The sequence below is a fragment of the Gopherus flavomarginatus genome, chromosome 2 (genome assembly GCF_025201925.1).
Source record: "Gopherus flavomarginatus isolate rGopFla2 chromosome 2, rGopFla2.mat.asm, whole genome shotgun sequence".
NCBI classification, from domain to species: Eukaryota; Metazoa; Chordata; order Testudines; family Testudinidae; genus Gopherus; species Gopherus flavomarginatus.
In genome coordinates, this window is record NC_066618.1 from 1,907,702 (window position 1) to 1,922,444 (window position 14,743).

Sequence of the window (14,743 nt, forward strand, 5' to 3'; positions counted from 1 at the left end):
CCCCAGGGGCTGCTGGGAGAGGTGGGGGGCGGGGGAGGACCAGGGCTTGTCCCTGTGCCCAGTCTCAGGCAGGGGGTGCACAGGCTGGTCCGGCTGAAAGGGGGAGCGTGAGGCTATGGGGGGCAGGCTGCCCATGGGCGCCCCGAGGGGCATCACAGCTCTGCCTGGGGGACGGGACCAGACGTGCGGCCAGTCCTAGGTGGCTCTGCAGCAGCAGCAGGAACTTGGGCTGAGCCGAGCCAGGCCAAGCCGGGGTGAGCTGAGCCAGGCCAAGTTGAGCTGAGCCAGGCCGAGCCGAGCCGAGCCGAGCCGGGCCGTACCTCGAGGCAGAAGAGAGGGGGGCAGCCGGCCGTGCACACGGCCCTCCCGTTCAGGCAGCGGCAGCTCTCACAGGCCTCCTGCCACTCGGCTCCGGGCTGCGGGGAGAGAGAAGAAACGTTGGAACCAGCAGGGCCGTGCAGGACAGACCCCGGGCTCTGCTGCCCTGACTCAGTGGGGCTGCATGGGGCTCCGGCTCCCCTAATCCAGCGGGACTGCGTGGGACAGACCCTGGGCTCTGGCTGCCTCGCCCCAGTGGGACCGTGTGAGGCAGACCCCGGGCTCCGCCTTTCCACCTCCCCAGTGGGACCGTGTGGGGCAGACCCTGGGCTCTGGCTGCCCCCACCCCAGTGGCACCGTGCAGGAAAGAGCCCGGGCTCCGGCTGCCCCCCTCCCCCCACCCAGCGGGACTGTGTGAGGCAGACCCCCGGCTCCGGCTGCCCACCCTCCCATCAGCGGGACTGCACGGGGCAGACCTTGGGCTCCCGTTGCTCCCCACCCCCCCTCAGCGGGACTGCATGAGGCAGACCCTGGGCTCCGGCTGTGTCCCCCCCCCCGCCCAGTGGGACCGCACGGGGCAGACCCTGGGCTCCGGCTGCCCCCCGCCCCCCAGTGGGACTGCACGGGGCAGACGTGGGACTGCACGGGGCAGACACCGGGCTCCGGCTGCCCCCTCACCCCCCCCGTGGGACCGCACGGGGCAGACCCTGGGCTCCGGCTGCCCCCCGCCCCCCAGTGGGACTGCACGGGGCAGACACCGGGCTCTGGCTGCCCCCCTACTCCCAGTGGGACTGCATGGGGCAGACCCTGGGCTCCGGCTGCCCCCCACTCCCAGTGGGATCGCATGGGGCAGACCCCGGGCTCCGGCTGCCCCCCCACCCCCCAGTGGGACCGCATGGGGCAGACCCTGGGCTCCGGCTGCCCGCCCCCACCCCAGTGGGACTGCACGGGGCAGACATCAGGCTCCGGCTGTCCCCCCACCCCCCAGTGGGACTGCACGGGGCAGACCCTGGGCTCCAGCTATCCCCCCGCCCCCCAGTGGGACTGCACGGGGCAGACCCTGGGCTCCGGCTACCCCCCCGCCCCCCAGTGGGACTGCACGGGGCAGACCCTGGGCTCCGGCTGCCCCCCACCCCCCAGTGGGACTGCACGGGGCAGACCCTGGGCTCCGGCTACCCCCGCGCCCCCCAGTGGCACTGCATGGGGCAGACCCTGGGCTCCGGCTGCCCCCCCCCCCCCGTGGCACCATGCAGGGCAGACCCTGGGCTCCGTTCCAGAGCTGGGTGCGCTGCCCAGGGGAGGCTGCTGCCCAGAGCTCTGCATGTGAAAGCCCGAGGCTGCTCCCCCGGCAGCCTCTCCTGCAGGGAAGGGCCTGGCAGTGCAGGGACACCCCCAGCTCAGCATCCCTGGGCCTGGGCCTGGCAGCATGGCAGGCCCCCTGGCTGGGCAGGTCTCCCGGGTCTGGCCCGTGCCATGGATTGGGGGTGGAGCCGCAGCCCCTGCACACTCACCAGGCGCAGCTGGCCCCTGTGCTCACACTCGCAGTGGGCGGCGGTGACACAGTCCCCGCTGCTGTTTCGGTACCGCCCGGCCTCGCACACGCAGCCCGGCGCAGCCCCCACACTGCAGTTGGGCCGCGGCTCCTCGTAGATCTGCTGGCAGGTTCGCTCGCAGGGCGCCACGGGGCTGGGGCCCTGCCAACGCTCCCCTGTGGGACAGGCTGCAGCAGACACATGTCAGGCCAAGGGCCCCCAAACCCGCCCTCCCCGGAGCAGAGTGCTGGGCCCACCTCACCGGGCATGCTGCCCTGACGCTAGCTGTGACGTTATTGATATAATCTGGGACCATATAGAACATGGTTGCGACCAAGGTGCTGTAGTGGCACCAGATCCTATGTAAAGGGGGTCATACAAGGTGTCTAAGACCAGGTTCTGGGTTGCTGGTTATGATTGTGCTGTCTGGGTGCATGTGTCATTTTGTAGTTGAAGTTATGACTATTGACTCTATCCCGTCTGTATTTCAAACTTGTGCTGTGTTACTGGGAAAGATCCCAGACAAGTTGGTGTCAGCTCTGCCTAGCCTGCTTGATGGCTCATTAAGGACCATCAGCTACACAGTTGACCCATTGAGAGGAGGCAGATACGCCTTGTGACTCAGCAGGGTGTGCAGGGACTGGCCCATGTGACTGCAGACTCCATTTTGCTGTAATTTTCCACAGTAAGAACAAAGAAGTGTTCTTACACCTGGAAAAGCCTATAAAAGGCGGATGCCTCATCTCCATTTTGTCTTCAATCCTGCTTCTTACCTCTGGAGGGACTTTGCTACAAACTGAAGCTCTGAACAAAGGACTGAATGACCCATCCCAGCGGGGGATGTTCCAGAGACTTGATTTGAACCTGCAGTTTACTCCATCACCAGGACTGGGGCTAGGGCTTTGAGCACCCTAGGCGGACGGCAATTTTGCCGCCCCGCGCGCTGGTCCCACGGCTCCAGTGGAGCTGCCACACTCATGCCTGCGGGAGGTCCACTGAAGCCGCGCGAGGAGCCGACCCTCCGCAGGCAACACTGCGGCAGCTCCACCGGAGCTGCCTGCAGCCCCCTCCGGCAAAATGACACCCACCAATTATTCTGGTGCCCTAGGTGATTGCCTAGGCTGCCTAAATGGTAGCGCTGGCCCTGTCCATCACTGCTACAAGCCTGAACTAAGAACTTTGCCATCACTGCATGTAATTGATTCCATTTAACTAATTCTAGCCCTCATCTCTACCTTTTCTCCTTTATGAATAAACCTTTAGATTTTAGATTCTAAAAGATTGGCCACAGCGTGATTTGTGGGTAAGATCTGATGTGTATATTGACCTGGGTCTGGGGCTTGGTCCTTTGGGATCAAGAGAACCATTTTCTTTTACTGGGGTGTTGGTTTTCATAACCATTCATCCCAGGACGAGTGGCACTGGTGATAATATTCGGAGACTGGAGTGTCTAGGGGAATTGTTTGTGTGACTTGTGGTTAGCCAGTGGGGTGAGACCAAAGTCCTCTTTGTCTGGTTGGTTTGGTGCCTTAGAGGTGGAAAATCCCCGGCTTTGGGCTGTAACTGCCCTGTTTAAGTGATTTGTCCTGAATTGGCACTCTCAGGTGGGTCCTGCCAGAACCACATCGTCACACTAGCAAGGGGGGAAAACCTGGTCAGCAGCTAGTGGGCACCGTCTTGTTGCAGCCACTGGGGGCCCCAGGAGGGTGGCTCCCCTGCACCCCCCATAGCATAGTGCCCAGCAGCACATGGGGACCCCGCTCAACCAGTCACCCACCCCTACACCAGCAGTCGCCGGGGGAGCTCACCGCAGTCGGGCAGGGAGCAGGGCGTCCGGCGTGTCGGGGAACCCAGGCACTCGGCCCCGGCGTACAGGCGCTGCTGCAGCTGGTGCCTCTGAGAGATCCGCACGCCCGGCCCACACGTCACCGAGCACGCGGACCAGGCTGACCACGCGGACCAGAGGCAGTCCACTGTGGGGAGAATGGGGGGGCAGTCAGGGTCAAACCCACAACAGTGAGAGAGGGGTCAGAGCTGACCCCCGACATTCTGTGGGGGGGTCAGCACCAACCCCAGGGCACTTGGAGGCTGAGATGTGAGTGCTCATCTGTTACCACTTTCCCCATGCTCGGAGGGGCTGGGCTGCCACCCCCGGCTCTCACCCTGTGGGCTCCATGGGTGCTGCAGGAGCAGAGACCTTCGCCCCACAGCACCTGCCCCCTGGAGCAAGCTCCCTGCACTGCCAGTGCTGCCTCCCAGCGACCACCCCCCGCCAGGCTCAGCTGGGCCGTCTCGCCGGGGGCAGGGCCCGGGGGCAGCGGGCTGCTTGGTGCTGATCTGCCTGCAGGCCGGGCGTGGGGGGGGGTGGGGCCCAGCCGGGGGTCTCTTACCGTTGCAGTCCCGCTGGGAGCAGCTGAAGGTGCCTCTGCGACAGACACTGCAAACAGAGCGAGGACGTGAGATGGGAGCCGGCTCCTGGCTGCCACGCCAGACATACCCACCCCAGGCTCCAAGCCCTGCACCCCAGCACTCAGCTCAGCCCCTGCTGTCATCCCCCCACACAGCTGGCATGGAGAGGAAGGGGCCTGCCAGCCCTCACCCAGCAGGTCAGTGGCAGAGCCGGGATGGAACCCAGGAGTCCTGGCTCCCAGCCCCCTGCTCTATCCCACCAGACCCTGCTCCCCTCCCAGAGCTTGGGGGTTTCATGCCATGGGGCCTGAGCGCTATGCGCCTGGAGCCTGTGCCCTGAGGTCAGTCCCAGCGGCCAGCCCCGTCTGGAGAGGGGGAGTTCTGGCCCTGCCAGGGCCAAGCCGCCATGGCTCACAGCCCCCCAGCCCTGTCCCACAGTGACCATTCTGTGCCCTCAGCCAGCCCCCTGGCTCCATGCTGCCGCCCCAGGGCACAGTGCAGTGCCTGCCCCACACCCCTGGAGCAGAGTCACCCGTGAGCCCTGGGTCACTCGGGACTGGGCCCAGCACTGTCTGTGTGGGGCAGACCCCCACCCTCGCTGCCACCCCCCGGCATTGTCTGCAGGAGGCAGTGCTCCCCGGGCACTGTCCCTGTGGGGCAGCCTGACCCCCAGCTGCAGCGGGCAGTACTGCAGGGCCCCCCCGGCCCAGCACTGACCAGCTGTTGCACTGGTGGTGGATGGTGCTGCCGGCCGGGTACTCTCTCGCCCGCTCCTCCTGCGACAGGTTGGAGGCCCATGGCACGGCAGGCGCAGGGGGCAGCAAACAGCGGCATTCAGCTGGGGGCACGCACGCCCCATCCTGCAGCACCTGCAGCGACACAGCAGCTGCCACTTGGCCCCCAGAGACTGGGCTGGCAACTCCCTGCCCCACCTGAGACCCAGGCTGGGAACCCCCTATTCCCCCCACCCCAAGACTGGGCCTGGGAACCCCCTGTTCCCCCCACCCCGAGAATGGGCCTGGGAACCCCCTGTCCCACCCACTGGAGACTGGGCCGGGGAACCCCCTGTCCCCCCGAGACCAGTCCGGCAACTCCCTGGCCCAAGACCAGGCTGGGGAGCCCCCTGTCCCCCGCAGAGACCAGGTTGGGAAACCCCCTGCCCCACCCGAGACCCAGGCTGGGAACCCCCTGTCCCCACCCACCAGAGACCAGCCCGGGGGAACCTCCTGCCCCCTCCAAAGACCAGGCCGGGGAATCCCCTGCCCTCCCAGAGACCAGGCTAGGGACCCTGCCCCACAGCCTGGGGAAGAGGAACCCAGGAGCCGGCCCTTGTCCATCCCCAGCAGATTCTGGGCTCCCCTCCCCCAGCTCAGTACCAGGCAGGGGGTGTCCATGGCAGGGGGAGGCCAGAGCCCACCCTGGGGCCCTGTGGGGCAGGCAGGATTGATGTCTCAGACCCAGGAAGCAGCAGTGTCCTGCCAAGCGGGCAGAGACCCACCTGGCCGGGAAGGCAGGCACAGCCGGGCTGGCACTCCTCCCGCAGGCACACGGTCCCGGGGCGCAGGTCGGCGCAGGCGCGGGGACAGGCATTGGCACAGTCGCTGTACACCTGGGGGCCCGGGCACTCTGCACAGAGCAAGGGGAGGGGCAGGTCATGCTGGGGAGCTGCGAGCCCCCCAGCCCGGAATATAGACAGGGGCTCCCCTTTGCCAGACGTGCAGTGCCCACATACAGACGGGGGCTCCCCTGCCCCAGATGCGCTGCGCCCATGCACGGATGGGGCTCCCTTCTGCCAGACGCGTCGCGCCAACGCATGGACGGGGCTCCCCTGCCCCAGATGCGCTGCACCCACGCATGGACGGGGCTCCCCTCTGCCAGACGTGCTGTGCCCACACACAGATGGGGCTCCCCTGCCCCAGAGGCGCCGTGCCCACATACAGACGGGGGCTCCCCTCTGCCAGATGCGCTGCACCCACGCATGGACGGGGCTCCCCTGCCCCAGACGCGCTGCACCCACGCATGGACGGGGCTCCCCTCTGCCAGACGTGCTGTGCCCACACTCGGATGGGGCTCCCCTGCCCCAAAGGCGCCATGCCCACATACAGACGGGGGCTCCCCTCTGCCAGATGCGCCGTGCCCACGTACGGATGGGGGCTCCCCTGCCCCAGATGCGACGTGCCCACGCACAGCTGGGGGCTCCCCTGCCCAGACACGATGCGCCCACGTACAGGCGGGGGCTCCCCTGCCCCAGACTCACTGCCCCCATGCACCGATGGGGCTCCCCTGGCCCAGATGTGCCAGGCGTTCATACAATGGGGGCTTCCCTCTGCCAGGCACACCACGCCCATGTACGGACGGGGGCTCCCCTCTGCCAGATGTGCTGTGCCCACACTCGGATGGGGCTCCCCTGCCCCAGAGGTGCCGTGCCCACATACAGACGGGGGCTCCCCTCTGCCAGATGCGCCGTGCCCACGTACGGACGGGGGCTCCCCTGCCCAGACACGACACGCCCACGTACAGGCAGGGACTCCCCTGCCCCAGACTCACTGCCCCCATGCACCGATGGGGCTCCCCTGGCCCAGATGTGCCAGGCGTTCATACAATGGGGGCTTCCCTCTGCCAGGCACACCACGCCCATGCACGGACGGGGGCTCCCCTCTGCCAGACGTGCCACGCCCACATACAGACGGGGGCTCCCCTGCCCCAGACAAGCCGCACCGTATGCTGGCAGGGACTCTCCTTCAGGTCCCCCTAGGGGGTCTATGCCCTCAGCCGCTGCAGGCTGACATGCTGGGCGCTGGCTGCAGGCTCCAGGGGGTGTCACGGAGTGTGGGGGAGTCAGGGCCCTGCACCCCACGTCCTGCGATTCCCGGGACTCTCAGCCAGCCAGTAACACAGAAGGGTTATTAGACGACAGGACACAGTCCCAACAGGGCTTGTAGGTACAACCAGGACCCCTCAGCCAGGTCCCTCTGGAGGGCAGGGAGCTTAGACCCCAGTCCTGGGGTTCCTGCCTCTTCCCAGCCAGCCCCAAACTGAAACTAAAACCTCTCCAGCAGGCTCCCTCCCTTTCCGGGCTTCCCGGGCAAAGGTGTTGACTCCCCCCATCCCCTTCCTGGCTCAGGTCCTGTCCCTCACCTGAAGTCACCCCCTGCTCCCCCCCCCCCGATGCAGACAGCCTCAGTAAAACTAGACACAGTCCCAGGTCAGCCCCCGGCTCCCTGCTGCGTCCCAGGGGTTGTCACTCTCTCCCCCAGCCCTGTGCTCCGCGCTGGAGGCCCCGGACCCCCTGCCCAGCCCGTACCTGGCGTGCAGTTGTGGGTATGGCAGGCGCGGTGCAGCAGGAGGGGGGCAGGGCAGTGCTCCCCCTGGTCCTCCCCTGGGGACAGCAGGCTCCGGCTCCGCTCCGACACGCCCCCCCCACAGCTGGCGCTGCAGGGGCTCCACGCCGACCATGGGCTCAGCTGGCAGCCGGCTGCAAGGGCAGGGCAGGGTCAGGCGGGGGGCAGGGCTCACACCCACCGTGCTCGGCAGGGAGCAGGCTCAGGGAAGGCAGGGCCTTGGGGGCGCAGGGTGGGATCCCGGGGCACCGGGGAGGTGCTCACTCCTTGGGGATACAACAGGCAACAAGGGCAGCAGCTGCTGAAGGGCCCCAGATGGCTGTGGGTCTGGCACTCACCCAGGCAGGGCCGTGGGTCTGGCACTCACCCGGGCAGGATTGTAGGTTTAGCACTCACCCGGGCAGGGCCTTGGGACTGGCACTCACCAGGGCAGAGCCATGGGGCTGGTTCTCACCCGGGCAGGGCCATGGGGCTGGCACTCACTGAGGCAGTGCAGTGGGGCTGGCACCCACCCAGGCAGGGCCGTGGGGCTGGCACCCACCGAGGCAGGGCTATGGGGCTGCCTCTCACCCACATAGGGCAGTGGGGCTGGCTCTCACCCGGGCAGGGCCGTGGGACTGGCACCCACTGAGGCAGGGCGGTAGGTTTAGCACTCACCCGGGCAGGGCCATGGGGCTGGCACCCACTGAGGCAGGGCCACGGGGCTGGCTCTCACCCGGGCAGGGCCGTGGGGCTCGGTCTCACCCAGGCAGGGCTGTGGGGCTCGGTCTCACTCGAGCAGGGCCGCGGGGCAGGCACCCACCCGGGCAGTTCCGCGGGGCGGGCACTCACCCGGGCAGTTCAGCGGGGCAGGCACCCATCCAGGCAGGGCCGTGGGGCTGGCACCCACCGAGGCAGGGCCATGGAGCTGGCACCCACCGAGGCAGGGCCATGGGGCAGGCACCCACCCGGGCAGTTCCGCGGGGTGGACACCCACCCAGGCAGTTCTGCGGGGCAAGCACTCACCTGGGCAGGGCCGTGGGGCAGGCACTCACCCGGGCAAGGCTGCAGGTTGCACTCCGCGATCTCCTCCATGGCGTCGGCGGTACATGGGGCCCCGGCAGGGCTCTCCTGGCAGGGGCGGTGCCGGAGCGTGCTGCCCCCCCCACAGGTGACTGAGCAGGGGCTCCACTCGGACCAGGGCCCGTAGGAGGGGCACTCTGGATCGGGGCAGGTGAAGGTGCCATTCCCGCATGTGCTGCAGGGAGAGACATGGCTCAGGGGGTCACAAACACCCGCAACCACAATCTGCCTCTGCCCAGTGGCCGGGCTCAGACCCTCAGCCAGTGCCCGGCAGCCACAGCCCGCATCCCGCTGGTGATGGGCACCTGCCCAGCTCTCTCCTGGCACTGCTGGCTGCCAGGCTCCCAGCACAGGGCAGACATTCCTCTCGTTGCTCCTGTGTGCCAGCCCTCGAGCTTCCTCTGCAGAGCCACCGCTCCCGGCTCTGCGCCCTCCCGTGCCACGGTCACTGCCAACCCCATCGACTACGGGCACTGCCTGAGGATCTCCACGGGTAACCCCCTGCCAGCATGAGGGCGCCTCTCCGCTGGCCAGGCCACCCCCGCTCCCAAAGCCTGCGCTGGGCCACTCTACTCCAGTGTAACGGGCACTGCTCACGTGGCAGCGTGTCCTCAGGCCCCAGCGCTGCACTTCCCACATGGACACCCCCGGGTCGCCGGGCCCAGCCTGACTGTGCAGACCCCTTTGCCGCGTCTCCGGGAGCAGCAGACGCTGAGCTCCGGGACATTACCCCTTCCCTCGGTCAGGGTCTCCTCCCAGAGCCAGGCGCCCGGCCAGCCCCTCCGGAGCTCGGCCCCCGTTCGGCCACACTCAGCGCTTACCTTCCCCCCTCCCGCCCACTCCTTACCAGTTGTGACAGTCCAGCTCGGCTGCCTCCCCCGGCCAGAGCTCCTGTGTGCCGTTGGCAGTGGGCAGCCCGCAGCGGCAGGCCAGGACTGGCACGCACACGCCGTCCTGCAGCAGCTGCCCCTCGGGGCACCGGCAGCCTGGCGGAGGAGCGGGAGGTGAGGGCTTGGGACCAGGCACCCCGAGTTTGGGACAGAGTGGAGGAGGGGAGAGGTGGGGGCTGAACCGGAGATGGAGTTCAGTGGGATGGCAGGATGGGCCGGGGGGTCTGAACGGGAGCCATGGGGCTTGGTACTGATGGGGGAACGAGGGGTACTGGCTGATCACCGTGGGGCTGGGTACAGATGGGATAAGGGAATAAGGGGGCTGGGTGAGCACTGTGGGGCTGGGTGACGTAGGGCAGGAGAACGAGGGGCTGGGTGAGTGCATGGGGTTGGGTAATGTGGGGCAGAAGGATGAGGGGGCGGGGTAACGTGGGGTGGGGGGATGAGGGAGCTGGGTAAGAGTCACGGGGCTGGTTGGAAGGGTGGACGGGGCTGGGTGAGAGCCATGGGGCTGGGTGTATGTGGGGACGGGGCTGGGCGAGCGCCGTGGGGCTGGTTGGAGGTGGGGACGGGGCTGAGTGAGTGCTGTGGGGCTGGGTGGATGTGGGGCAGGAGGACGAGGGGCTGGGTGAGCACCGTGGGGCTGGGTGGATGTGGGGCAGGGAGACAAGGGGGCTGGGTGAGCGCCATGGGGCTGGGTGGATGTGAGGCAGGAGGACGAGGGGCTGGGTGGATGTGAGGCAGGCGGACAAGGGGGCTGGATGAGCACCGTGGGGCTGGGTGGATGTGGGGCAGGAGGACGAGGGGCTGGATGAGCACTGTGAGGCTGGGTGGATGTGAGGCAGGGGGACAAGGGGGCTAGGTGGATGTGAGGCAGGAGGACAAGGGGGCTGGATGAGCGCCATGGGGCTGGGTGGATGTGGGGCAGGAGGACGAGGGGCTGGGTGAGCGCCATGGGGCTGGGTGGATGTGAGGCAGGGGGACAAGAGGGCTGGGTGAGCGCCATGGGGCTGGGTGGATGTGAGGCAGGGGGACAAGGGGGCTGGGTGAGCGCCGTGGGGCTGGGTGGATGTGGGGCAGGGGGACATGGGGGCTGGGTGAGCGCCGTGGGGCTGAGTGGATGCGAGGCGGGGGACAAGGGGGCTGGGTGAGCGCCATGGGGCTAGGTGGATGTGGGGCAGGAGGATGAGGGGCTGGGTGAGCACCGTGGGGCTGGGTGGATGTGGGGCAGGGGGACATGGGGGCTGGGTGAGCGCCGTGGAGCTGGGTGGATGCGAGGCGGGGGACAAGGGGGCTGGGTGAGCGCCGTGGGGCTGGATGGATGTGGGGCAGGAGGATGAGGGGCTAGGTGAGCGCCGTGGGGCTGGGTGGATGTGAGGCAGGGGGACAAGGGGGCTGGGTGAGCGCCGTGGGGCTGGGTGGATGTGGGGCAGGGGGATAAGGGGGCTGGGTGGATGTGGGGCAGGGGAACAAGGAGGCTGGGTGAGCGCCATGGGGCTGGGTGGATGTAGGGCAGGAGGACGAGGGGCTGGGTGAGCGCCGTGGGGCTGGGTGGATGTGGGGCAGGAGGACGAGAGGCTGGGTGAGCGCCGTGGGGCGGGCACAGCCGGGGTGAGGGGGCGGGTACCTGGCTTGCACTCCCCCTGCAGACACTCCACGTGTTCCCACAGGTCGGCGCAGGTGCGGGGGCAGCGGTTGGCGCAGGCCGGGGCGTGCTCCTTGCCCCGATCCTCGCAGCCCTCCCCTGGGGGCACAGACAGGGAGTCAGGGAGCCCCCATGCTGCCCTGGAGCCCCCCCACTCAGCGCCCCCTGCAGGTGATGGGGGCAAGGCCGGGAGGGGCAGAGCCAGACTCCGTCAGACGCCCGGCGGGCAGGTTCCCAGCCACACCCAGCTGGGCATCCCCCTCCCCCAGGATGCGGCTGGGCCCCCTGGGGCAGCAGGAAAGCTAGACGGGACGCAGCTCTCGAGTGGGGGGGCTCCCATCCCCCCAGCTCCCGACAGCCCAGTCCAAGGGTCCTGCCTGCCATGGGGCGACCATGGACGGGGGGCTGGGAGTCCTCGCAACGCGTGGCAGGGCCTGTGCTGGGGACGGGCTTGGGTGGGTGGCTGGGCCCTGAGCTGGGGATGGGCACGGGTGAGCAGCAGGGCCCTGCGACGGAGACGTGTGGGTGGCAGGACCCAGTGCTGGGTGCGGGGGGGTGGCAGGACCCTGTGCCGGGTGCGGGGGGGGCGGCAGGGCCCTGCGCTGGGTGCAGGAGGGCGGCAGGACCCTGTGCCGGGTGCGGGGGGGGGGGCCGCAGGGCCCTGCGCTGGATGCAGGAGGGCAGCAGGACCCTGTGCCGGGTGCAGGAGGTCGGCAGAGCCCTGTGCCGGGTGCGGGAGGTCGGCAGGGCCCTGCGCCGGGTGCGGGTGGGTCGGCAGGGCCCTGTGCCGGGGACGCGTGGGCAGCAGGACCCTGTGCTGGGTGCAGGAGGGCGGCAGGACCCTGTGCTGGGCGTGGGGGTTGGCAGGGCCCTGTGCCGGGGACGCGTGAGCAGCAGGGCCCTGCGCCGGGTGCGGGTGGGTCGGCAGGACCCTGTGCCAGGCGCAGAGGGGCGGCAGGGCCCCGGCCGGGTTACCTGGGCAGGCGGCCGTGTTGCAGCTCTCCGACTGGACCCGGGCTCCCCAGCACCGCCTGCCGTCGGCCGGGTGCTGGACGTGGCGCCGGCGCAGCCGGAAGCCACCACTGCAGGGCTCCCGGCACGGGCCCCAGGGGCTCCACTCGCTCCACAGGCAGAGATCTGAGACAGAGCCAGAGCTGCAGCGCTGGGCACCCAGCACCCCACCCCCACGAGCCCTCCCTGGCCCCCCACGCCCACCCTGCCCCCGGGGCAGCAGAGATGCCCGCCTCCGCCCCTCGGGCCCCAGGCTGCCCTGGGGGCATCCACCCACCACTGAAATGCAGCCACTGCTGGGGCAGGACAGGGCGGTTCTTTGGCAGCAGCAGGCTCAGCAGTGCAGGAGGGGACCCAGTTGGGGGGCAGGGGATCTAGGGAGCCAGGTTGGGGGGAGGACTCCCCTCCCAGAACCCCGGCTAAACACCCCCACCCTGAGACAGGCATATGGGGCCAGCACTGACAGAGGGGAGAGCGCCCCCTGCTGAGCCCCCCATCCCTACAGCCCAGTGCCCCCCCTGAACCCCCTGCTTCCCACAGCCCAGCACCCCCTGCTGAGCCTCCCCCATCCCTACAGCCCAGTGCCCCCTGCTGAGCCCCCCATCCCTACAGCCCAGCGCCCCCTGCTGAGCCCCCCATCCCTACAGCCCAGTGCCCCCCCTGAGCCCCCTCGTCCCTACAGCCCAGTGCCTCCCCTGAACCCCCCTGCTTCCCACAGCCCAGCACCCCCTGCTGAGCCACCCATCCCTACAGCCCAGCGCCCCCTGCTGAGCCTCCCCCATCCCTACAGCCCAGTGCCCCCTGCTGAGCCCCCCATCCCTACAGCCCAGCGCCCCCTGCTGAGCCCCCCATCCCTACAGCCCAGTGCCCCCCCTGAGCCCCCTCGTCCCTACAGCCCAGTGCCCCCTCCTGAGCCCCCCTGCTTCCCACAGCCCAGCACCCACTGCTGAGCCCCCCATCCCTACAGCCCAGCGCCCCCTGCTGAGCCCCCCCGTCCCTACAGCCCAGTGCCCCCCCTGAGCCCCCCTGTCCCTACAGCCCAGTGCCCCCTCCTGAGCCCCCCTGCTTCCCACAGCCCAGCACCCACTGCTGAGCCCCCCATCCCTACAGCCCAGTGCCCCCCTGAACCCCCCTGCTTCCCACAGCCCAGCACCCCCTGCTGAGCCCCCCTGCTTCCCATAGCCCAGTGCCCCCACCTGAGCCCCCCTGCTTCTCACAGCCCAGCGCCCCCTGCTGAGCCCCCCATCCCTACAGCCCAGGGCCCCCTGCTGAGCCCCCTTGCTTCTCACAGTCCAGCGCCCCCTGCTGAGCCCCCCTGATTCTCACAGCCCAGCGCCCCCTGCTGAGCCCCCCATCCCTACAGCCCAGCGTCCCCTGCTGAGCCCCCCTGCTTCTCACAGTCCAGCGCCCCCTGCTGAGCCCCCCATCCCTACAGCCCAGTGCCCCCTCCTGAGCCCCCTGACCTTACAGCCCAGCACCCCGCTGCCGCGGCCCCGCCGTGCTCCCTGCAGCCCAGCGCCCCCTAGGGCACCCCATGACACTGGGGCCAGCACTGCCGAGGGGAGAGCACCCCCTGCCGCCATCCCGGGGCCCCAGGGCCAGTGCTGACGGAGGGGCTGGCCCCCTCCATTCCCCGCAGCAGCTGGGTTGCTCTGGGCATCTCCCATCCGAGCAGTGACCCTGGCCAGCCGTGCCCCGTCCGCAGCCCCCAGCCCCCTGCCCCCAGGTACCTTCACAGAGGTGGAGGATGGGGCAGAGCTGCTCCTGCTGCAGCTCAGCGGAGCACAGCGCTGCCTCGCCGGCCCAGGGCAGGCCAGTCTGGGGGTCCAGGCACAACCGGTAGCGATGCTGCACCGAGGCCAGGGGGGCGACGTCCGGCTGGGGGTGCCCACTGTCCTGCCAGCCGCCATGCTGCGCCAGGAGCACAGAGAGGGTGCCGGGGCTGAGAGCCGAGAGGGGCAGGCAGGAAGTGCAGGGCGTCCAGGCCGACCACTCGCTCAGGGGCAGCAGGCCTGGCAGGGCGAAAGCCACAGGCAGAGCCGTGAGCCCCACTGACAACGCCACAGGCCAGGCAACAGGGGCAGCGTCTGCAGAGAGGGCCACGGTGCGGAGCTTCCTTCCGTTTGCCCAGCTCCCACTGCCTGGGCCGGGGCAGCGACACCCAGGGCAGGCTGGCTGAGGAGGCAGGGGGTGGGTATCGGGGTGCTGGAGCAGGCTGGCTGGGAGGTGCACGGGTGGGTATCAGGGTGCTGGAGCAGGCTGGCTCAGGGGGCCGGGGGTGGGTATCAGGGTGCTGGAGCAGGCTGGCTGAGGGGGGATGGGGTGGGTATCGGGGTGCTGGAGCAGGCTGGCTGGGAGGTGCAGGGGTGGGTATCGGGGTGCTGGAGCAGGCTGGCTGAGGGAGCAGGGGGTGGGTATCGGGGTGCTGGAGCAGGCTGGCTGGGAGATGCAGGGGTGGGTATCATGGTGCTGGAGCAGGCTGGCTGGGAGGTGCAGGGGGTGGGTATCGGGGTGCTGGACCAGGCTGGCTGAGGG

At 69.1% G+C, this 14,743-nt stretch overlaps 1 protein-coding gene across 1 annotated transcript in view; it reads right to left on the bottom strand.

Annotated features, from left to right (window-relative positions):
* LOC127045947 (SCO-spondin-like) overlaps positions 1 to 14,743 on the bottom strand; it is a 162,019-nt gene that overhangs the window by 10,007 nt on the left and 137,269 nt on the right. The window contains exons 100-111 of the mRNA XM_050942846.1: positions 13,939 to 14,220; positions 12,173 to 12,334; positions 11,180 to 11,296; positions 9,510 to 9,648; positions 8,635 to 8,837; positions 7,564 to 7,734; positions 5,758 to 5,885; positions 4,977 to 5,128; positions 4,241 to 4,287; positions 3,659 to 3,823; positions 1,830 to 2,038; positions 321 to 416 (exon numbers count right to left, since the gene is read on the bottom strand). Of these exons, the coding sequence (XP_050798803.1) occupies positions 321 to 416; positions 1,830 to 2,038; positions 3,659 to 3,823; positions 4,241 to 4,287; positions 4,977 to 5,128; positions 5,758 to 5,885; positions 7,564 to 7,734; positions 8,635 to 8,837; positions 9,510 to 9,648; positions 11,180 to 11,296; positions 12,173 to 12,334; positions 13,939 to 14,220 (1,871 nt within the window). The remainder of the gene's footprint in view (positions 1 to 320; positions 417 to 1,829; positions 2,039 to 3,658; positions 3,824 to 4,240; positions 4,288 to 4,976; positions 5,129 to 5,757; positions 5,886 to 7,563; positions 7,735 to 8,634; positions 8,838 to 9,509; positions 9,649 to 11,179; positions 11,297 to 12,172; positions 12,335 to 13,938; positions 14,221 to 14,743) is intronic.